This window comes from Carcharhinus amblyrhynchos, chromosome 2 (assembly GCF_965287045.1).
Source record: "Carcharhinus amblyrhynchos chromosome 2, sCarAmb.v2.hapA, whole genome shotgun sequence".
In the NCBI taxonomy this organism is placed as follows: domain Eukaryota; kingdom Metazoa; phylum Chordata; class Chondrichthyes; order Carcharhiniformes; family Carcharhinidae; genus Carcharhinus; species Carcharhinus amblyrhynchos.
In genome coordinates this window covers 108,270,327-108,295,359 of record NC_137325.1, presented here as the reverse complement: position 1 = coordinate 108,295,359, position 25,033 = coordinate 108,270,327, and the positions used below count along the sequence as shown (strand labels likewise).

Genomic DNA, 25,033 nt, shown 5'->3' with positions numbered 1-25,033 from the left:
TTTCACTTTGAGCTTTTGGAATAGTAAGAATCTGTCCCAGGCTTGCAGTGTCAGGATGAGATATCGCTTTGAAACTAAAGGAACCTATCATCAGTCAGCACCTTGAGAACCCTGATGAATTCAGCATTCAGGACTATGTTTAAAAGGACATTTTTACTGACAATTCTCCTCTAGACACGTTAATAATAAATTTTCCAGAACTTGGATCTCTTTCTGTGCCTTACTGGAATGCTGCTGTGAGAACCCTGTGAGAATGACAAACAAGAGAGAGGAGAATGAGATTTATGATAATCTATTATTCATTTGACTTCGAGCACAGATTTTTCAATTTATTTATAACTTATAAAAGGAAAGGACAACTATCTTCCATCAGATGCTGGATTGTTAGAATGTAACCAGTGACAACTTTGAATAGGATGTAATGTGACCAGTGGGAACAAGATGTAAGGGTCAGCTGACCCAGTAAACCATGGAAATAATGACAGAATGATGTAATGGTCAGCTGACCAGCTGATTCATTATAAATAAGGATCTATGTAGAATTGTGAGGAGTTTGCAGTGGCCTGGGGCAAGGTCCAGAGTTTGGAGTAATGGTGTTTCTTTATTCAACCTTTTCTTTGATTTATAAGTTGGACTAAGTTTTGTTGTATTTTCATTAGCTGCATTTTGAAGAGTTCCTTCTAAAGAAACATGAACTACTTCAGAAAATGAGTATAATGGAGACTCATTCATGCGAATATGTTTGAATACATGCATGAACCCACTCAAACATGCATGTGAGTGAGGACACTGGATAAAAGCAAATTACTGCAGATGCAGGTGACATCCTGCTGTTTGGCCATAGCACTGTTTATTCTCTCTATGAACTGCCATTAGCAGCCTTTTCCCTTGTTTTTGTGGCAATGACTCATCTTTCATCCCCTTACTCTATAGCATAAATATCTCCCACTTTCTATGCCTTTTAGCTTTGACAAAGGGTCATCTGGACTTGAAACATCAGCTCTTTTATCTCCTTACAGATGCTGCCAGACTTGCTGATATTTTCCAGCATTTTCTCTTTTCATGTGTGTAAGGATATGTTCTGCATGGTTGTAGGTAAAAGCCTGAATATATGTACCTACATGCGCAATCTTTTCTGTATATGGGTTCGCACATATGTGAGTAAGCTAGTGCAGTAAGTGGGCAGTTCAGAGATGGCCTCAGAGGCTGGTAAGTACCATTGCAGGCTGGTTTCTGTGGGTTCTTTGAGATTTTGGTCCAGTTGTATAAAATGTTGTTAGATCCTCTATCTCTCATCCCCCTCGCAACCTCTCTCACTTACTCTCCTTGCCGTGCAGACCTGAATGCCACTTCCATGCCCCTTATTATCCCCATGCCACCTCCATAGCCACTCACCCAGTATCTACCAAGAAAAGTCCTCAAGAGTCATGTGAAGATGAAAAGAAAGTAAACTTCTAACAATCTAAGACAGCTCTTACCCGTAAACAATTGATACCAAAAACAATCTCCTCTTCATGAAACCTCATCAAAAATTTTAATTCCTCTTAGTCAATCTATTGTAAAAACAAAGAAACATCTTTCACAAACTGATAGCTAATTATTTAATAGCCTTTTAACATCGTTGATCAAAATTCCATCTCCATAATTCCCTGCCTCACTCATTCACTGGAATTAATGGTTTTAAAGCTTTGAAACTCAGCCAAGCATTCACAATCAGCTCAGTTGTAATAAAACCCCTTGCAAAATGTCAACAATTCAGTTTATTGAAATTGCAGGAACAGCTGGCTAATATTTTGCTGTAAGCTATACCACGTGTTCTATAAATCAATGCATTCCAATAGCGAGTGCTTGTTTTAACACTACCTGACAGCTGCAGCCTGTTTTATTTTATTCATTTTTTAAAAAGGGTCCAGGGTGAAGATCAGAATCTGTTTAGTCAGACTGGTAAGGTTAAAATCTGACCTTTAATTTTTCGGTGGGTTTACAAGTGTCACTACCCTCAAAGTAGGAGCTTGTTTTGCCAAATAAACACGCTAACAAACTTTCACACCAAGGAGGTTCCTGAAGAATGATGAGCATTTTTCCTTTCAATGATTGAAGAAGGCAAAGACAATTTAAAAAAAAGACTGCAGATTGTATGGAAATGTGTGCATACATGCAGTTGACTCTTTTATTCATTCATGGAATATGTATGTCACTGGCTAGGCTGACATATATTTCCCTTGAGAAGACATTGGTCAACTGCCTTCTTGAACTGCTGCAGTCCACGGTGCTGTTAGAGAGGGAATCCCAGGATTTTGACCTAGTGACAGTGAAGGAGCGGCGACTTATTTCCAAGTCAGCATGGTGGAGGAAAAGATCTGTGTTTATAGTGCACCCATATGTCTGCTGCCCTTGTCCTTCTGGAAGTTAGTGGTGGTGGCTTTGGAAGGTGCAGTCCAAGGAGTCTTGGTGAGCTCCTGCTATGCATCTTGCAGATGGTACACACTGTGACCATTGTACGTCGATGGGGAAAGTAGTCAATGTTTGTGTATGGGGTGGGGTGCTAATCAAGCGGATTGCTTTATCTTGGATGGTGTCAAGATTTTTGAGGCTTTTTTGGGGCTGTATACATCCAGTCAAGTTGGCAGTATTCTTTCACACTCCTGACGTGTATTGTAGATAGTTGGCAGATTATGGGGAGTCAAAATCCCCATCTCACCTCAGCTGAGATGCTCGCCACTGGATTCCTAGCCTCTAACTTGCTCCTAAAGCCAAAGTATTTATATGGCTAGTTCAGTTCAATTTCTCATCAATGATAACTGCCAGGATTTTGAAAGTGGGCAATTCAGTAATGGCCATTGAATGTCAAGGAAAAATATTAGATTCTTTCTGGTTGGAGAAAATCATTGACTGGCACCAGCATGAATGTTACTTGCCTCTTGTCACCCCAAGCCTGGATATTGCCCAGGTCTTGTTGCAATTGACCATGAACTGTTTCAGTATCTAGTGCTGAGTATTGCGAGATCATTAGCGAACTTCCGCACTTCTGATTTTATGATGGAAGGAAGGTCCTTAATGAAACAGTTGAAAATGATTGGGCCTACTACACCACCCTGAGGAACTCCTGCAGTGATGTCCTGGAAATGAGTTGATTGATTTCCAACAATCACAACCATCTCCCTTTGTGCCAGATATGACTCCAGGCAGTGGAGAGATTTCCCCCAATTCCCATTGATTCCAGTTTGGTGGGGGCCCCTTGATGCTGCCTTGATGTCACAGGCAATCACTCTGCACTTGAACTGCACTCAGCGTCGGTTCATTGACATCTGGTGATTAAGAGGAACCACTGATGGTTGTCAAGGAATTGATGTCCTTGCCTCCACCATCCCATTCATATTTTTTCCTCCTTCTACTTAGTGGCCCATGGATAAATTTATGCATCATGCCAAAGTGTGATAGTACTGGCAGCTATAAATGAGATGCTTCAGGTTGTAAGTTGCAAAATGTCTTTTGCCAGAAGGAAACGTTGAACACATTGCTTTGCTCATCCATTTTCAATCTTATGCTGACACTGTGACTTCTTGCTTTTTTAACTGTCCTCAATGGATCATCTAACTGTTCTGTCACTACTTTGTGCAAATGATTATTGTCAGATTGGGTCTAATTTGCAGCCTGTACAGTAACAAGGTGCGTGATTATTTTATCCTTTGTATTCATCATAGTTAACTTTATTTTCCAGGATGTGGTGGAGAATTGTTTGGGTCTAAAGGAGTATTCAGTAGCCCAGGCTTTCCAAACAGGTATCCCCATAATCGGGAATGTATCTGGTTCATTCAAGGAGATTCTGGCAGCAGTATTGAGCTCACTATCCATGAGTTTGATGTGGAATATCACCCAACATGCAAACTTGACGTCCTGGAGGTATGAAGCTCATAATTCAAAAATCATATTTTTCAGAAATTAGATCTTATACTTCTTCTTTAATGTGACCATTGGGAGTATTACCAGTAGACTTCCTTTAATCAGTAATTGTTCTACTTTGAGCTGCAGTTAAAGTAGCGGAGGCGGTGGCATAGTGGCATTGACCAGACAGGGAACCAGAGTAAAGCTCTTGATACCTGGGTTCAAATTCTACCTTTGCAGGTGACAAAATTTGGATCCAATACAAATGTGGACTTTAAGTCTGACAATGACCATGAAACCATTGTCAGTTGTTGTAAAAACCCATCAAGTTCACTAATTCTTTAGGGAAGGGTATCTGCCATCCTCACCTGGCCTGACCTACGTGTGACTCCAGACCCACAGCAATGTGGCTGACTCTTAACTGCCTTCTGAAATGGCCTAGAAAGCCAAGAGCAATTAGGGATGGGCAATAAATACTGGCTCAGCAAATGACACACACATCCCATGAAATAACACAAAAAAAAACAATTTGAATAAAATGTAAAAGGTTGAAACTGATTTGATTTTAGGATACACCAATACTTGTAACAAGAGCTGTTAGATGCTGAATGAATGACTGTATGTATCCCTTCTGTATATTACACTGGTGCCTCTGATGGCAGCTCTGGCTTTAGCAGCAGCCATGTAAGTAAAAAGAATGTAACTTACTGTTACTGCTACTTACGGTTAGCTGCCAGGGAAGCAAAAGGCATACCTGTGGGGAACTAAAAGCTATGATAGTGTTTTTTTGCCCCCAGTATTTCTTTGGAAGCATTTGTGATGGTAGAAACAAATTAAAACGTCCCTCTACAGCAGCATTGGCTGCCTTTGATTTGAGCTATTGTCATTCATCTCATCCACATAATCCAGCAATGTAGTTTTCACATTGTTGACCTATTTGGATCTCCCTCTCCCAACTGGAGCAGGAGAGGGCCAGAAACTGAAAGCTGCACAATGTAACTTTTAAATACTTGCAGCTACTGTTGTGAGATCTTCCTTTCAAACATAGAAGGCTCAGCATGTTGCAGAACCTCTTTAAGCAAATATAAAGAGGGCACTGTTTCAATTATTCTATTTGTTAGCAGAATGTATCTTTGTGTACCAGCCAATATATTAATTTTCACAGCTTCATGTTATAGTAGAGTTACAAATTGAACTTCAAAATTGAACTTCAGAATTTCATGTCTATTAGGAATGAAGGGCTTTTCATGGCATAGGCTAGATGTGGCAATGTGCACCCTGAGGACAACCATTATCATAATTTCAAAGAAAATTAGAGAGGAGTTACATCTTTGATTTTTAACAGTGGAGATCTGAGTTCAAATGCAGCCCAAACTAATGGGATGAAGGCTTTGCCTTCTATTAGCTGTGCAAAACCAACACAAATTAAATTTATATTTGAATGAGGTTCCCATTGTCATTATTTACCACAAGTCAGCAGTCACTCAGCCATGTCGTAAGGATGTGTCAATGGAATGGAAAAATCATACAACAACGTAATGGTTACTACCCTGTGGTTAGAATTAAGACAATAAGCGTCTAATTACTACTAAGGCTGATCTTTGACTGTCAGTTACTACCACTTTGTTTCTAATCAGAAAATCTGGCTGAAGGGAGAAAATACCTATCTAATCCATTAGTCAGTGGATTGAAAATGTAAAATAGATTAGCATCTTTACGAGATATATCTCTAATATTCTGAGTAATAGAATACACACTTGTTCCACATTACTACTTAACTGTTTCAAATATATTCACTCCTGAGGCCTGAGTATTGTATGAAATCAATTTGTTTTATTTAGGAGGCTTTTTATTCGTACTAAAAAAACAGAGGAACAAAATAACTAAAAAGGTCAATCTGATAATAGATTGTACTTCTGCAGCACTTCAATTTTCAAGCAGCAATTATAATTTACCCAAAATTGGCAAAACTAATTTTCGAGAATAAAAAATGGCTGGTCTGACTTCATGAAAAGTGTTCAGAAAGAGACTGGGTATACTGTGCAACGTGAGGCATAGAAGCATGTGCTCGAGCAAGACAATGGAGTATGTAGGCAGAACAAAAGAGAAATTAGTGGGAATAGAGGTGGCACTAACATGCTACAAAACATACCTCCAAGTTCAACAAATTCTGATGAAGCATTACACCCAAATGATTAACCTTTTGTTCTGCAACATGCAATTGCAGCATTTTGTTTTTGATTCAGATTTATAATGTTCTGGCTTTCCTTTCTATTTTGCTGCCTGATTTCCATCATCATGGCCTATTTTCCACTGCGTGCTTCCAAAGCAAGTAGCTTGTTGTGTTTAGTATTTTTTGGTTTCGCTGTAGATTTTCCTCAGTTTTTTTTATTTTTCCCTAATGGGCACACAACTATATTTTTACTCAAAGCATTTTTTCCACTCTCATGTGCCAGGCCCATAAAATGGATTAAGTATTGCTCAGAAGTTTGGAATGCTGACTTTAACATTAGAATCAATGGAGCTAATAAAGCAGAAAGCAGTAGAAGCCAGGCTAAATCCACAGGCTTTATGCAGATGTCCTTGGGTCTAAGCTTTAAATAATGCCCATTCATTTAAACACAGAATCTCTTCATTTCACTTCCATGAGTAGTTGCCCATGTAGATTATCTGTCCAGCAACAAAGTCACCTAGAAATAGTTGGAAATGGTGTTCACAGTACAAAAATCTGGTGCCACACAACTTTACTTAATTGAATGCAAAATGTCAAAACTTAATTTGTTCTGGAGATTTTTTTTTCTTTTTCCACATTGCCCAAGATTTATTTTGTTTAAGTAACTACAACTGCAGAGGAACTGCCTCAGTTGCAAAGAATTTGAATATATTGATGTATCTTCTTGTGTTGTTCAGGTGTATGGTGGCCCTGACATTACTTCTGTACGGTTGGCCCAATTATGTACCAGCCGCCCACCAAACAACCCACTAGTGGTCACTAGCACTGGACACTATATGACGGTCCGATTTGAGACAAATTCAGATGGCAACGCAAGAGGCTTTAATGCTACCTGGCAGCAGAGGGCAGGAGGTAAGTGTGAATAAAGGGCCTAGAAAGAGCCAAAGCTACTATTTATGAATTTGGAACTAATTAATATTGTTACAGACAGGAGAGGGGTTCATTTCTCCTCTCACTACCCATCCTCAAACAGAAAGATATTTTTGATTTTTATTTCCCCTCTTTAAGGTGGCATATTTTCCCCAACTTTTAAATCCAATCCTCTCTGAATAACTTGCACAGCAAACTCATAGAACATAGAACACTACAGCACAAACAGGCCCTTCGGCCCACAATTTGCACCGATCACTTCTATACCTACTAAACCATAGACCTATCTATAACCCCCAATCCCATTAGATCCCATATACTCACCCAGAAGTCTTTTAAAAGACCCCAACGAGTTTGCCTCCACCACCACCGACGGCAGCTGATTCCATTCGCTCACCACCCTCTGAGTGAAAAACTCACCTCTAACATCTCCTCTGTACTTGCTTCCCTGCACCTTAAATCTGTGTCCTCTCGTAGCGACCATTTCAGCCCGGGGAAAAAGGCTCTGAGAATCCACCCTATCTATTGCTCTCAACATCTTATAAACCTCTGTCAGGTCGCCTCTCAACCTTCATCTCTCCAGGGAGAAGAGTCCCAGCTCCCTCAACCTATCTTCATAAGGCATGCCTCCCAATCCAGGCAACATCTTTGTAAATCTCCTCTGCACCCTTTCAATAGCTTCCACGTCCTTCCTATAGTGAGGCGACCAGAACTGCGCACAGTACTCCAAGTGAGGTCTGACAAGGGTCTTATAAAGTTGCAGCATCACCTCCCGACTCCTAAACTCAATCCCTCGATTAATGAAGGCCAGTACACCATACGCCTTCTTGACCACATCCTCCACCTGCGAGGCCGATTTAAGAGTCCTATGGACCCGGACCCCAAGATCCTTCTGCTCTTCAACTCAGCTAAGACTCCTACCCTTGATATTGTATTCCTTCAACCCATTGGTCCTGCCAAAATGGACCACTACACATTTATCTGCGTTGAAGTCCATCTGCCACTTCTCCGCCCAGTCTTGCATCCTATCTATGTCCCGCTGCAACTTCTGACATCCCTCCAGACCATCCACAACACCACCAACCTTCGTATTGTCTGCGAACTTACTAACCCATCCCTCCACTTCCTCATAAAGGTCATTTATGAAAACGACAAACAGCAAGTGTCCTAGAACAGATCCCTGGGGCACTCCACTGGTGACCGACCTCCATGCAGAAAAAGACCCATCCACAACCACTCTCTGCCTTCTGCAGGCAAGCCAGTTCTGGATCCACAAGGCCAAAGCCCCCTGGATCCCATGCCCTCTCACCTTCTCGAGAAGTCTTGCACGGGGGACCTTATCAAACGCCTTGCTGAAGTCCATGTAAACCATGTCTACCGCTCATCCTTCGTCAATGTGTTCAGTCACATTCTCAAAGATCTCAACTAGGCTCGTAAGGCACGATCTGCCCTTGACAAAACCATGTTGACTATTTCTGATCATTCTAAACTTCTCCAAATGCTCATAAATCTTCTCCCTCAGAAGCCTCTCCATCAACTTACCAACTCAAGATAAGACCAAATGTAATTGCTGGTTTATTACACATACACAAAACATGGGAAGGGATTTTGTAACCTCTGCCCCTTTTGCACTCATCCAGTAAAAGAGGGAGAATGGAAAGGAAGAATTGCAGAGTCAGACCACAATAAAAAATACAAGCTATGTCTTTACACGAGTCTAGAATTGAAAGCCTAAGGGAGTGTTTCCTCGGAGGATAGGTTGGTTGACTGTCGCAGGGCGATTTGTCTTTCCAGAAGTGAAACTTCTGTGATGGGAGAAGGCAAAATGTGTTGAAATAGTCTTGAAGGCACCAGTCCCATGTTCCAGAAGTTCACAGTGTCAATGCAATTGTGCCTGGACAGAGCTCTTTCTTTGTCCTTGATAGCTGTTATATGGCAAGATGGTAGACAGTGACAGGCTGTTTGTCTGGAGTTACTGTTCTCTTCTGAGGTCAAACAGTGATCAACAGCTTACAATTAAAGGAATTCAGACAGCTCAAGTCCCAGTCATGTGACAGTGTGATTTTGGATTCATTAATGAGGCTCCTGGTTAAAACCCATCGTATTTGGGCACAGGCACTTACACCTGATTTTGTGCACTACCCCCATTCCCCCACTCCCCCACCCATATTAGACTGTCCATTCATGTCCACATGAGAACATGCTGATGTGAATCGCAACAGGTCCCCCAAGACATGAGCCTTGTGAGCTGAGCCCGCTAGACTCTCACAGGCGGGTAAGTGCCTGGGGGAGTTGGGGTGTGGAAGAGGATCCTGCCTGGATAGTACCCTGGCATTGTCCCCAGCGCTGCTCAGGCAGTGCCAGCAGGCTGTAACCCGACAGTGCTGAGGTGGTGAGGTTTTGCGTCCATGGGAATCAGTGCCCATGAGGGAAGGGTTCCATGGGGTGAGGGTGGGGTAGCGGGTTCCTGGGAGGAGGGGGTTCCATTTAGCCTTTAAAAAACCTAAGTTGCTGGCAGGGTGAGTTCAATCTGAGCACCACCAGCATCATGTCATGGAACCCACTCCTTTATTATTTTTCACAATGTGTTTAAAAATACAATGGGAAAAGCCAGCAATCCGCCCTCTGCTTTTCCCACCCGAGACCACACTGAGGCAAAAGAAATCGAAAAATTCTGCCGTAGCATATATCTGGAGTCAGGATTTCATCTCATTCTAGCATGAGGCAGAGTGTTTCTAATAATGAGACTAATATTTATCCTTTTGCTTCACTGGTTTTTCTGTTCAATTTTAACAACAACTTGCATTTATAAACTACCTTTAGCAAAATAAATCATCCTAAGATGCTTCAGAAGAATCTAATTAGATAAGAACTGACATGACCCACATCAGAAGCTATTTGAACAGGAGATCAAAAGCTTGGTCAAAGAGGCAGATGTAAAGCAGGTTCTTAAAGTAAACGATAGCGAGGGAATTCTAGAGCTTAGTATCTAGACATAAGTGTCAGAGTGAAAGAAGGAATTCACAAGAGACCAGACTTGGAGGAATACAGAGTCCTTGGAGGGATGTAGAAGAGGTCATGGAGTCGGGGAGGAATGAGGCCACGAGGAAGACAATCTTAAAACCGAGGCATTTCTGGACTGGGAGCTCATACAGGTCAGCAAGCACAGGAATGATGGGTGAATGGTATTTGGTTTGGATTAGGATATGGATAGCAGATTCTGGAGAGCCCTGAAGTTTACAGAGAAACGTCAGTCAGAAGGGCATTGCAAGAATCAATCTCCAGGCAACAAAAGCATGAACGAGGGCTTTAGCAACAAATGGACTGGGGCAGCAGTAAAACTCGGCACCGTTACAGAGATGGAAGTATGCAGTCTTGTTGATGGAGAGGATTTGAAGCTGAAAGCTTGGCTCAGGGTCAAATATAACATGTAAACAGTCTGGTTCAGCCTGAAACAGTGTCGAGGAGGGAGATGGGATTGGTCGCTAGGGAACAGAGTTTGTGCTGTGAGGTAAAGACAACGGACCCTGTCTTCCCATTGTTTTCTGGAAACAAATTTTGGCTCATCTCAGATTGGGTGTCTGCAGACATGATTATTTGGTTAGAAAAAGATTTGCATATTTATTAAAATACAGACCAGCAGATTAAACATGACCTTAAGTGGAACAAATCATTCAAAATGTAGCTTTTGTTTGTAAGAAGTATATAAAGCAAAAAGGATCCCTGTGCCAACTAACTGTTATGGTCAATGAATTTAATATGTTTGAAAGCTGGTTGTTGATGCAAACACAACAAACGTTTGTAACAATTATATAATATATTAGAAAGTAGAGATTTAATTTTAGAATGCTAATTATTATTTGCTCATTTTAAATCTCTTTCTCCGGGTCTGAGAATGGATTATAGAGTTTCTCACCTGTCTCTACCATGGCCAGTCACTGGTGTGAAATGAGAGAAACTTTGATTAACTAACCAATTGCTTAATTTTTCTTATACCCTGCAAGGAAGTACCTCGATCCTGGTAGTTACCTCAATAGCAGCATAACTGAAATCCAAATGTAAAATTGCAGATACTGGAAATCTGAAATAAAAGCAGAATTATCAAGCGGATCAGGCAGCACCTGCAAAGAGAGAGAAAAACAGAGGCCGAGATTTTTGTTCCTGCTCACAGAGATGTGAGATTCTCTGCTCTACAAATCTAACCTTTAAAAATAGCAGCCTGTATTTTTGATTTCCATTATAGGGAGGCAGGCTGGATTAGAAGCCAAACCCTCCACTCCCAGAATGAGAACATAAGAACATAAGAAATAGGAGCAGGAGTAGGCCATCTAGCCCCTTGAGCCTGCCCCGCCATTCAATAAGATCATGGCTGATCTGGAGTGGCTCAGTTCCACTTTCCCACCCTCTCCCCATAACCCTTAATCCCCTTGCCTACCAAAAACCTATCTACCCGTGTCTTAAATATATTTAGCGAGGCAGCCTCCACCACTTCAACGGGCAGAGAATTCCAGAGATTCACCACCTTTTGAGTGAAGAAGTTCCTCCTCAACTCCGTTCTAAACTACTCCCCCTTATCTTGAGGCTGTGCCCTCTAGTCCTACTGTCCTTTCTGAGCGGGAAGAGCCTCTCCACCTCTATCCTATCCATCCCATTCATCATCTTGTACATCTCAATGAGATCTCCCCTCATCCTTCTAAACTCGAATGAGTACAAGCCTAGTTTATTCAGCCTTTCCTCATAGCTCAACCCCCTCAACTCCGGATTCAGCCTAATGAACCTCCTCTGCACTCCCTCCAAGGCCAAAATATCCTTGCGTAAGTGCAGCGACCAAAACTGCACACAGTACTCCAGCTGCGGCCTCACCAGTGCCCTATACAGTTGCAGCAAGACCTCCCTACTTTTATATTCAATCCCCCTCGCTATGAAGGTCAGCATCCCATTCGCCTTCCTGACCACCTGCTGCATCTGCAGGCTGGGTTTTTGTGACTCATGCACAAGGACCCCGAGGTCCCTCTGCACCGTAGCATGCTGCAGTTTTTCGCCATGTAAGTAGTAGTCCTTCCTACCATTATTTCTACCAAAGTGGACAACTTCACGCTTGCCAACATTAAATTCCATTTGCCAGTTCCTCACCCATTCGCCCAGTCTATCTAGATCCCTCTGCAGACTTTCCACACCCTCCGCACAATTTGCCGTTCCCCCAATCTTGGTGTCATCAGCAAATTTTGACACTCTACACTCGGTTCCCTCCTCCAGATCATCTATGTAAATGGTAAATAGCTGAGGCCCCAGCACCGACCCCTGGGGCACTCCACTAGTCACCAACCGCCAATCCGAATAGCACCCATTGACCCCCACTCTCTGCCTCCTATTTGACAACCAATCCTCTATCCACGCTAACACCCTACCCCCAACTCCATGTCCCCTAACCTTCTGTAACAAAGAAGTTTGGACGCTGCTGGCTGCAGAGGGCGTCTGGGTGAAGGTCTGCTTTTATGCTCTAGGACTTTGTTAAATTGAATTTAAAAACATAATTAAAACAAAAAACAGACCTCCAACTCTTACCACCTCCACTACACCACACACCCCACGCACTCCTCAAGCCCTGTCAATGCTAACCTAGAAACATAGGAGTGAGAGTGGGCTATTTGTCCCATCGAGCCTGTTCCACCTTTTCTTTAGATCATGACTGATCATCTACCTCAATGCTGCTTTCCTGCACTATCACCATATTCCTTAATACCATTCATATTCAGAAATTTATTGATTTCCATCTTGGAATGATTACACTTCTACAACCCTCTGAAGTAGAGAATTGCAAAGATTCGTCACCTTCTGAGTAAAGAAATTCCTTCTCATTCTCAGTCTTAACTGGCTTGTCCCTTATTCTAAGACTGTGTCCTCTGGTTCTAGACTCACCAGCTAGGGGAAACATTCCATCTACATCCACCCTGTTGTGCTCTGTAAGCACTTCATAAGTTTCATTGAGATCACTTCTTTTTCCTTCGAACTCCAGGTAATACAGACTCAGTTTCCTCAATCTTTCCTCATAATGTAATCCCATCATCCTAGCCTGATGAACATCCATTGCATTTCCTCTAGGGAAATTAGATCCTTCCTTAGATCAGGAGAACAAAACACTCCAGGTCCAGTCTCGCCCAGAACCTCTAGAATTGCAGCAAGACATCTTTACTCCTGTACTCAAATCCCCTTCTGATGAAAGCAAAAGCATTTGGTTTCCTAATAGCTTGCTGCACCTTAATGCTAGATTTTCCTGATTTATGAACAAAGACACCCCGGTCCCTTTGGACATCAACACTTCTCAATCTGACACTATTTAATACTCTGTCTTTCTGTTTTTTTATCAAAGTGGACAACTTCATATTTATTCACATTCCATCTGCCGTGTTCTTGCCCATTCACGTAGCCAGTCCAAGTCTGTTTGAAGCCTTCTTGCATCCTCCTCGTAACTTACTTTCCACCTAGATAAAGATAAAATGCTGAGGATTGTTTGTCATCTAGACTCGAAACATTGACTCTATTCTCTCTCCACAGATGCTGTCAGACCTGCTGAGTTTCTCCAGCATTTTCTATTTTTGTTACTAGTTTTTCACCTAGTTTTGTCTCATCAGCAAATTTGGAAGAACATAGAACATATCATGTATTTCCCTCAATTACCATGTGCTGTGATTTTGTTTGCTAATCTTCTGTGTGGAACCTATAGAAAAATCTTCTGAAAATCAAAATACACCCCATCCACTAGTTCTTCTCTGTCAATGCTACAAGTCACATCCTCAAAAGCTCCTAAGGATTTGTCAAATATGATTTTCTTTTTCGTATATCCATGTTTACTCTGCCCAATCATATCATTATTTTCCAAGTTATCACATCCTTTGGTAGATTCTAACGTTGCAGACAGGAGGGAGATTAATTTAAACTGCTTTGATTTCTCCTCTCACTACCCCCATAAACAAAGAGGTGTTTTTGATTTTTGATTTCCCCCTTTGTAAGTGGTGACATTGTTTTCCCAATCTTTCTATTTGGAGTGTCCCAAACATCTGAGTGACCCTACAGCAGACTCAAGATAAATAAAATAAAAGGGTTGGTTCATTTTACACATACACAAAACACAAGAAAGAGGTTTTGCTATTTCCATGCCTTTTGCATTCATACAATAACAGAGAGATAAGGGAAAGAAAGGGGTTCAGGGCAAGACAGTAGGAGTTATGATTTCATGTGCGTCCGGATCTTGAGTCACAAGCCCAATGGCATATTCCTTCAAAGGGTACTAGGCTGACTGTTGCAGAGTAATGTGAGGATTTCCATGATGGGAGAAGGCACATTAAGGCACAGGCATAGAACTTTCAATGTTCCAGTCGTTCATATTGTAGATAAGGACCAGGGAACTGTAAACCTGGGCATGGGTCTTGTTGCTACTATCTGTGAGGTGGTAGATGGCGATGAGCTGCTTTTCTGTAGTCCTGCTCTTCTGAGGTCAAACAGTTACTGACTAAGTATGATTCCACACAGCAATATTACAGGTTCTAGCAGCTTGGGGATGGTCATGTGACATAATCCTGCTTCTTCTCCTGAGTGCTGGACAAAAACCATATTACATCAGAACAGAAGTAGACCATTTGGCCCATCAAATCTTCTCTGCCATTCAATGAGATCATAGCTGATCTGATATAATGCTCAATTCCACTTTCCTGCCTTATCCTCATAACTGTTGATTCCCATACTGATTAAAAATCTGTCTAACTCAGCCTTGAAAATACTTAACAACCAACCTCTACAGCCCTCTGCGGTACAAAATTCCACAGATAGATTACTCTGAGTGAAGAAATTCCTTCTCAAGAATGTACTAGAACCTTCAGGTGCTAAATAGCAGCCATCGCTGATATACCGGCCCATCAAATCGGCACCAACCACAATCCCACCCAGCCCAGCCCCTATCCCCATAACCCCATGCATTTACCCTAGTTAGTCCCCTGACACCAAGGGGAAGTTTAGCATGGCCAATCCACCTAATCCGCACATCTTTGGACATGGGGAAAGTGACCCCAGTGACCCAAGCCAGGAATCAAACCTGCTAATCACTGTGCCACCATGCTGCCCCAGATGTACAGCTTCAGGAAGGAGCATTAGCACCTTTTTAAGAGGTAATAAGTCTCTGACGTTTGTCTGAAGTTTAGCAATTCCTCTGGTATGAGTCATAGCCAGTCAGTGTAAAGCCTTGGTCCATTAAAAAATAATAATTTTATAGAGTTGGTGTAGATGTATATTTTCCATCCTCTGGCTGAGACAGTAATATTTTCCCTACTACTGATGTCAAACATAACAGGTCTGTAGTATACTATTTCTCTCACGCTCTCTTCTTAAATAGTATGGCTACATTTGCTACTTTCCAGTCTGTGGGAACATTTCCAGGATCCATAGCATTTTGAAGAATAATTACCAATGCATCATTGTCTCCATATCCACCTCATTCAAGACTCTGGGATGCAATTCATCTGGTCCGTAGGTTTATCAACCTTCAACCCAACTAATCTTTTGAGTACTACCTTTCCTTACGATTGATTTATTTTAGTTCTTCATTTTCACAAGCCCCATGGTTCCTTCATATTTCTGGGAAATTTTCTGTATATTCTTCCATGAAGACAGATACAAAATATGTCTTTAGTTTCTCCACCATTTCCCTGTTCTGTATTAAAAGTTCTCCTGTCTCCACCCGCATTGGACCCACATTTGTCCTTGCTAATCTTTTCTTTTTCACATACCTAAAAAGGCTTTTATAGTCTGTCTTCATGAACCTTGTAAACCACTTCCTTTAACTTATTTTGATAGCCTTGGATGATTCACTTTTCCTTTGGGTTCTTGTGCCTAACAGGAATGTATGTTTGTTGTAGCACGTATAATAATACTTGCTTAAATGCTAGAATGCTAGCCATTGCTAGTCTACAGTTATTTTCTGAATACACTGTAGTCAAATTGTCCCTCAAATGAACAGACTGATTTCTGGGATGGCAGGACTGACATATGAGAAGACATTGAGTCAGGATTATATTTGCTGGACTTCAAAAGAATGAGAGGGCATCTCATTAGGACCCTATAAAATTCTAATAGGATGACACAGGGTCGACGTACAAAGGATGTTCCCGATGGTGGGAGGGTTCGGAACAACGGCTCATAGTCTGAGGATCTGAGGTAAACCTTTTAGGATTGAGATGAGGAGAAATTTCTTCACCCAGAGAGTGGCCAGCCTGCATAATTTGCTACTAAGAAAGCAGTTGAGGCTAAAGCATTGTACATTTTCAAGAAGGAATTAGATGTAACTCTTGGGATAATGAGGAATCAAAGGATATGGGGAGGGGGCAGTGGGATCAGGCTATTGAGTTGGATGATCACAATAAATGATGAAGTAGAATTGAAGGACTGAATGGCCTCTCCTGCTCATATTTTCTATGTTTCTACACATATGAATTTGAAGCAGGAGTAAGCCACTTGGCTCTTTGTACCTGTTCCGCCATTCAAAAAGATCATGGTTGATCTGATTTTAACCTCAACTTCACATTCCTATTAACCCACATTGACCTTTCACCACCCCTCCCCCACCCTTTCTTATCAAGAATCTAAGGAGCTTTGCCTTAAAAATATTCAAGGACAATGCCTCAACCATCTTTCGAGAAAAAGAATTCGTAGGTCTCACAACTCCTCATTTCTGCCTTAAATGGGTGATCCCTTATTTTAAAACAATCACCCCCTAGCTCTAGATTCTCCTACAAGAGGAAATATCCTTTCCACATCCATCCTGTCAAGACAGTTTAGGATTTGTATGTTTCAATTCTAAACTCCAGCAAATGCAAACCATCCAACCTTTCCCCATAAGACAAACCCATCTATTCCAGATATTGGTCTAGTAAACCTTCACTGAATTGCTTCTAAAGCATATTTCCTTAAATAAGGAGACCAATTCTGTACACAGTACTCTCAGATGTGGTCTCAGTAATGCCCTGTATAACTGAAGCATAACTTCCCTACTGTTGTATTCAACTCCCCTTGCAATAAACAATAACATTCTACTGGCTTTGCTTATTATTTGCTGCCTTTGCATAGTAGCCTTTTGGGATTCATGCACTAAGACACCAAGATCGCTCTGCAATTCCTCACCATTTTGATAAGATCTGTTTTTAATTGTCCTGCCAAAATGGACAACTTCATATTTCTCACATTATATACCATTGTCAGATCTTTGCCCAGTCACCAACTATCTATATCCTTGTGTCCTTTTCACAACTTACATTTCTATTCTATAACCATTTGGATCTGTCAATCAAAGAACTCACTTCACAACATCATACTGTGATAATGCTAGTTTATAAAATCAGTCATTGCAGCAAAGATCGTATAATGAAAGCCCTCAGGCTCATGAAATATCAAGCACTGATTTTTCTTTTTACCTCTGGATTTTGTTTTAGCAGTTACATTGATTGACAGTTGCAATAACCGTTGATAGTTCTTTGACTGCTTTGACAGCTTGACAGGTCTAACAAATTTCTGCACTTTTTACACACAACTTTTACTTTTTGTTTTTAACATTTACTTTTAACAATCCCAAAGAGTGCCTTACCTCCCTTAAATTTGTCTGTGTACCATATGCAAAGGTGTACATCACCTTTCCAAAGGTGGTACCCTGGTTACCCAAACAAATGTACCAAATTCAGTCAAATCTGCACATGCTGAACTTCACATTCCTGGGCTACTAAAATCCCATTCCAGTGGAGGAAGCTAATGATTTAACTGGCTAGTTTCCTCCACAAAATGTGCATGCATGAACCCTGACCTGACACCAGTCCCTTTCCTTTTACTGCTATGGAAATAGGAAATGTTGTATTTGGGACGGGATTTAGTTTTTTTCAGCCAGTTCCCCTACTTCCTCCATGCTAGAAAGCCTCTCTGCTTTGGTAAAAATCTGGGCCAGAGTTAGCATTCCAGGCTGACAACCTTCATTAAAACTGGGAAAAGTTAATAGGTGTTGAGCAAGCAGAACAATTCAGAACAAAAGGAAGATCTGCGATAGGTTGGAAGACCGGAGGGACCGAATGATAGAAAGGGCCAAAGGAATGGTGATGGGACAGGAGATGAAACACAAAGGATGTGCCTACAGCAGGTGTGCTTTTGTCTGAATCACAGGCCTTCTTCATTTTTGAGAAAAATCTATGCAATGAAATAGCATGTGCTGATACCAAAATCTAGACCATTAATATAATCATTAAACATAATTATTAATCAAATTTATTGTTTAAGTATATGATTTGGGGTTGAGGGAAGTGGTGCAGTGTTGGTCAGCAGTAATAGCCACCCCTCCTGAAGGAACATGAGGCTTGTCATTAAAGTTATTTTCATTTCCTTGCAAAAGTACCTTTTCTTCTTTCACTTGTAGGTTGCGGTGGGATATTTACAGCTCCCAAAGGAAACCTCCACTCGCCAAACTATCCCAGTCCTTATGGCAATAATGTAGATTGTTCCTGGGTTATCACTGTGGATACCCACTATCGCATCCTGCTTGAATTCGCTGACTTTGACCTTGGATATCATCAATCATGCGATTCTGATTACGTGGCAGTAAGTCATAAAAAAAAGTTTAAATCCATAATTTATTTGGTAGTTGCTTAACAGAGTTTTATCGGAGGGTTTGTGGAGTGATATTTTAAGAGATTGGGTACTTATTAGTAAATCGGTACAATATTAATGTATCAACATTAATGTATGTACATTGATATATGTATAGTTTCAGATTAGATGTTCTTCCAGTCCTCATGGATGGATAACCATTTTCAGGTCATCTGACTCAATATTCTACAGATTCTGTTATCAATGCTGAATTATACACCAGATTTCAGTCGGGATTTCTTTATAAACTGAGCGCGCTCCCCATTTCTCCCCCTTGCGACTTTGCAACCTGATACTTGTTATATCCGTTGTTGATTAATTATATGCTTGGCCTCAACTGGAAATCACAAACAGACCTGTGCGAGGCAAGATTGCATCAGTAAATCACTTTCTTTATCCTCAAATATAACAAAAGGAATCAGCTCATCTATAGACATCAGAGGTTAGAAAGATCTAAGAAATATTTTCTATAAATGTTTATGCTCAGTACAGAGACAGAAGTCAATGCTGGAGAATTTAATACTTCCTCTGTTTAGTTTTAAACAGCCCAGTTTCATCACTGATCAGAAAAGGTCAGATGGAATGCAAAATTCCATCTACTCCACCAGAGCATTGTGCTTCAATTCCAACTTCAGTAAAGCACTCGCTACTGAACCAGGATGAAGGTTTCAGTTTTCTAAATCAGCTAACATTATAGACTCTTATGAAATTGGTAGTACAATGCAGTATTATGGATGTTTTTGCACTGCAAGTTGGCACTAAGTGGGGACAAAGGTGAAAGAATGCATTAACTTATTTATTGCCTAGAGAGGTTCCTGCTTTATGTTACTTGGTGCCTTTTTGGCCAGAAGTACCACGGACTGAAGTGTGGAATTATCTGACATTTGCCCAGAGGATTGAAACAGAAACTCTCCCCTCTTGTTTCTGCAGAGCAAGGGAGCTTTAGCTTGACGTGCCACACTCATCCAGTAATTACTTGATGCTGACACTCTGTACAAAAAGGTAGCAAAGGATACAAACTCTCAACATTGATACTTCTCAAAATTAACCCAGAAAATAATAAAATTAGAAGGAAATGTCCGTGTTGATCTCTTGAACAGAGTAACTGATGCAAGCAAGAATTTGATCACATGCTACAACAATTAGCTTGCAACAATTGAAAATAGTACCAAATAAACTCAACCTTGCATTGATCAGGATATTGTATAAAATTGTTCGCTGTTACTATTTTCCAGAAGACATGCTGGTTAGATGCATTGGCCATGCTAAATTCTCCCTCAGTGTACCCGAACAGGCACCAAAGTGTGGCGACGAGGGGATTTTCACAGTAATTTTTAAGTTTATTCATTATTGTCATAAGTATGCTTATATTAACACTGCAATTAAGTTACTGTGAAAATCCCTAGTCACCACACTCCGGCGCCTGTTCAGGTATCAGTAGCACGATCAATATCAGTAACTTCATTGCAGTGTTAATGTAAGTCTACTTGTGACATTAATAAATAACAAAGAAGATAGCATTTGAAATCTCAGACAGTTTGCTTTGCACTCCCAATTTGGCACAAATGGAATAATATTCCAATTTCTTTTTAGTGTCTTTGTATATCTTGTTTAAAACAAAGCCTTTCCTGTGTTATTTTTAATAGAAATACCTGTGCTATGAACTTCACAAATTAAAGACTAAGATTAACTGCAGACCTACTGAGACAATGATCATTTCCAGTGAAACTTCCTCTTTACGGAGGCTGTGTCCTCTCAGCTGCATTTCAACAGATCCTTCATCACACATCCAAGTAGAAAATGAGTCCTATTCTTCACTTTGCTGCATCCTGTTTTGATAAAAAGGCAGAGTTAGTGATTTTATGTTAGGTATTCCAAAGTATCAGCAAACATGCTGCAATGTGAATTTAAAATCTAGGAATTGATAAGATCAATTAAGCAGTCCACTTGATTTCTTTATTCTATTTTTTAGTACTGATGAATCATGTTACTGGCACAGCTGCAGGGCGAATTTGAGTGGCTCACACAATGGCTGGAGGAGAATTGGATAGATCAGTTTAAATACACATATACCAGATGTATAGGGTTTCCTGTGCGCAAATGAAAGGAAATGCGATCACTGAGAATGGCCACCGCACTAATTAAGTTCAAACTAGATTGGAGGTTTTGGAATTGGAAACACATGTAGATTCAGCAGCCTTTCTGCAATTTAACCCCTCCTGTGCCCAATCTATACTTAGATTTAAACAAGCTCTGCTTGCAATGTCAAAATAAATTTGTGTTAACTTAATGTTTTCACACAGGGAATGGTGGGTGCTGAGAACGCACTGCCAGAGGAGGTGGTGGAAGCAGGTAACCACATTTAGGGTGGTACAGTGGTTAGTGCTGTTGTCTCACAGCACCAGAGACCTGGGTTCAATTCTCAGCTTGGGTCACTGCCTGCATGGCGTTTGCACATTCTCCCCGTGTCTGCATGGGTTTCCTCCAGATGCTTCGGTTTCCGCCCACAGTCCAAAGATGTGCGGGTTAAGTGGATTGGCCATGCAGATTGCCCCTTAGTGTCAGGGGGTCAGTAGGGTAAATAAGTGAGGTTATGGGGATAGGGTCTGAGTGACATTGTGGTCAGTGCAGATTTGGTGGACCGAATGGCCTCCTTCTGCAATGTATGAGTTCTATGATTCTATGATTAGCAACATTTAAGAGGCATCTGGATGGGTACATGAATAGGGAGAGAATAGAGGGTAATTGACTGAGTAAGGACAGGAGGTTCTTGTTTTAGTTTACTTAGGGCATCATGATTGGCATAGTCTTTGAAGGCTGAAGGACGAATTTGAGTGGCTCACACACACTGTCTGAACTTACAAGCCAAGTGCCTGTGCTGTATTTTTCTTTGTTCTTTTGTACTTTGTTCTTTAATATTTGCCTTTACATATTTATTTTCTTATGTATGGTATTTTGTGAACAATATATGCATTTTAATGAAATACAGAACACTTTCTGGCAGCAAAAGTTGTTGCTGATTTGGAAATTTTTGTACTGATATAAGTATAGAAGAATCTTAAATTGCCTTGGTGATAATTATGTATTGCTGGAAAAAGAGACATGCTACTGAAGCTTTTTGTTTTGCACTCATCAGGATAGATTGACAAGAATAGCAAATCTAAAGGCACAACAAATTTATACTACATATGAAGAGGGTGCTGATTTGTTGACAAGGAGACTCTGATTGGTAGAGACTGTGAAGAATGTAACAGGGAACAGTTAACTGTCAAGCTTTTGTTTAAATCCAAACCAGACAGGTTGACTCTGATTGGTCAAGGCATTGCCATGGGAAATTAACCAGATAATGGCTGCCCCCCAAATTTTTGCTTAATTGAAAAAGGCACAATGCATGGATATATTCTTTCTGTTACAACAGACATAGCCCTGTAGTGAATATATATAGCTTCTGGTATGCATTAGTGAGCCACACTGAGAACCTAACTGATAATCTTAATTTGGATTTCAGTGTAGTTCTCAGTATATCTAACATCACATCTAACGTAGGACACTATGGGAGGAATTTTCCTATTCTGTCCACCCATGGGAATTATAGCGAATGGCGGGGGGGTGGGGGGAGATTAGGCAGGGGGAGGAGCAGACCATGCAAAGTCCAATGACCTCAAGCGGGATTTTCCGGTTTTCCGGGCACAGCCCACCCAATGTTCTTAGTTCTGCAAGTAAGTGTTGTTTGAGTATGGACTATAAAATTACTAGTAAGAGGTATATGTGGGTATTATACAGTGATTTGCCTCTTAGTTGCTTCATTCCACATTCTGGGTCTCCCAATCCTAGATATTCTAAAAATAATAGAAACAGCACATGTGGAGAATCATAGATTGTCCCTCTCTTTTGGTTGCATCAGTTAATAAATTGCTCAGTCTTAAATGTTTAATATATCATGAAAAAAGGTGCCTAATATCAGTCCCTAAACAGTTTGCCATCTCAGTAATGATAAAAAAAGTTGTGCTAATACGGGATCTCCAGTACTTCAACCTCTGTGTACTTACTTTAATTAAACTAGTAGGTGTAACCTAGTGACCTACTCACAGATTCACACTTCCATTGGTCCATGATGGAGCTGCACTCCACCAGTGCCCTTTGACACCCTTTTTTACAGCCAAAAAGTCTTTTGTTCCCAGTAAAATGTGACACCTAAGGAATTTCTGAGATCACCACCCAAAAAAATTCTTCCTAGTTGCCATGGCTGTGTATGTTATTGTAATTGATTATTCACTGCATCAAGGATCAGAACTAATTAAACAGCCAAATTTAAATGAGTAGCTACATTTATCTAGTGGTGACTCTTGGTATTTCTACTCTTACGGCCAGAAAATTGCCTAATAGACTCAGTCAAGAGTTTTGAAATGTCTAAAAGGAAACATCTGTCTCCGAGTATTTAATCCTTTGTGTAGTTCATACTGGGTGATTGGGAACAGTTTCAAATTTGTTTTCAGGCAGGAACAGGGCACTAGTGTATTTAAAATTGTGGAACACAATTTACTGACTTGTTTTTACCAATGTTCAACTGCTATGATTTTGGGGGAGGCCTCAGAATGAGGCTGGGTACAGGCAAGCGAGAGAGAGCCTGCTTGAATAAGTAAATGAGGCTTTTATGTCTTTAGAACGCCAACATAATTGTCAAATGTACACGAATTCCACACTCTGTTGAAGAGTATAGGATTTCCTCCTAGCTCACAAAAATCTTCCCATATTGCTGTGGACATTCAGTGACTTTTTCAACATGTATTGGGAGAGAGGAAAGCACCCTGAGCTGTAATTACTCATGGCAGTCTGTGTGGTCTTTTAGTTCAAGGCTAAAAATTGCAGCTTTCCTTTTGCTGGGCCTCTCAGGCCTACTTTGGAGTCATTCAAAAGCAAATACAAGCACTCTTTTCTTGAGCTGGTCACACTCACATTCTGAGACAGGCTCAATTTCCCATTTTTCAAAATTGTGAGTTGTTTTTGAAAATTAGTTCTGTCTTGTCCACAAAGAAGAAATCCACTTGGAGGTGTGCTAAGGTGGATTTAATCACATAGCTGGCTGTGCCTGTGAAAAGTATTTGTTAACTTTCATTGTGCTGTGCCACAGCTAGTTTGGCTGGATCTGAATGATTAAGCTTTGGAATCAAAGTATGTAATATTCACTCCTTTTTTTAAAGCTTACCATCATTTGCCAATTGTTCAAGTGATGTCCATCTTTGACCATAAATGTGATATAAGAACTGATTCTAGTTAACTGTCTGATTTTAAGTTCTGAACAATGACATGCGTATGGTGTTTAGAAAGGAAACATAGAAAGAAATGTGCATTGTTTTACTGCGGTTTAAATTAATTTGCCTCTGATGCCTTTCCAAATATCAAACATGTTCAATTTATTTCATGCGGAGGAATTTAAATCTACCTGAATTTTGCATGAAAACCGATCTTTGGTAACTTTTAGTTCATTTCTTTATCATTGCTTTTCTGCAAATAGTTATCATCTTGCCTCTAGTAGTTAGTACCTCATGTGAAGTGCTATTAGCATTTTTACTTCTCTTGTTTTGACTGGTAAATGTGATAAGATTTTTAATCCTACTTCAAACTTTCCAAGCCCCACTTCCCTCTTTTACGCTCTGTCAGAAAGCTAGTCACTTCAAGACTGCAGGAATCCGTTGCGAACACAATATAAAATCCAAATATCTGTCACCAGCACTTCCTTTAATTAAACTTGCAGTTCTCCCCCGATGCATTCGTCATACATTCGTAAGTCTGCGATCCAGTACAAAGATATAACATTCCAATCCCCATGGAAACCAGTCTGTATTTCATGTCTGCTGGATTAACATTGAGTCAAAAGTTGATACATCTAATGTAATAAGAAATATAACTTAAAACTCTGGTAAAATTCAAAAGGCTACATTAAAAGGATCCTGCTGAACAGCTAAATGTAGACTATGCATTTAAAATTTTTCACATCTGAACATTGTTAAAATGATATAAAACAGAAAGCAAAAACTGCACAAAATCCAAACCAAAAAACAAGTGAATGTACGTTTCAGCCCTGTCAGCTTACATAGAACATAGAACAGTGCAGGCCCTTCAGCCCTTGATGTTGTGCCGAGCTTTGTCCAAAACCAAGATCAAGCTATCCCACTCCCTGTAATTCTAGTGAGCTCCATGTGCCTATACAATAACCGCTTGAAACTTCCTAAAGTGTCCGACTCCACTATCACAGCAGGTAGTCCATTCCACACCCCAACCATTCTCTGAATAAAGAACCTACCTCGGACATCCCTCCTATATCTCCCACCATGAACCTTATAGTTATGCCCCCTAGCATGCATGCCCCCC

At 40.7% G+C, this 25,033-nt stretch overlaps 1 protein-coding gene across 1 annotated transcript in view; it reads left to right on the top strand.

Annotated features, from left to right (window-relative positions):
• The window catches only part of cubn (cubilin (intrinsic factor-cobalamin receptor)), a 327,704-nt gene that overhangs the window by 118,325 nt on the left and 184,346 nt on the right, over positions 1-25,033 (top strand). Inside the window, exons 27-29 of the mRNA XM_080214655.1 lie at positions 3,722-3,903; positions 6,796-6,970; positions 18,432-18,613. Of these exons, the coding sequence (XP_080070781.1) occupies positions 3,722-3,903; positions 6,796-6,970; positions 18,432-18,613 (539 nt within the window). The remainder of the gene's footprint in view (positions 1-3,721; positions 3,904-6,795; positions 6,971-18,431; positions 18,614-25,033) is intronic.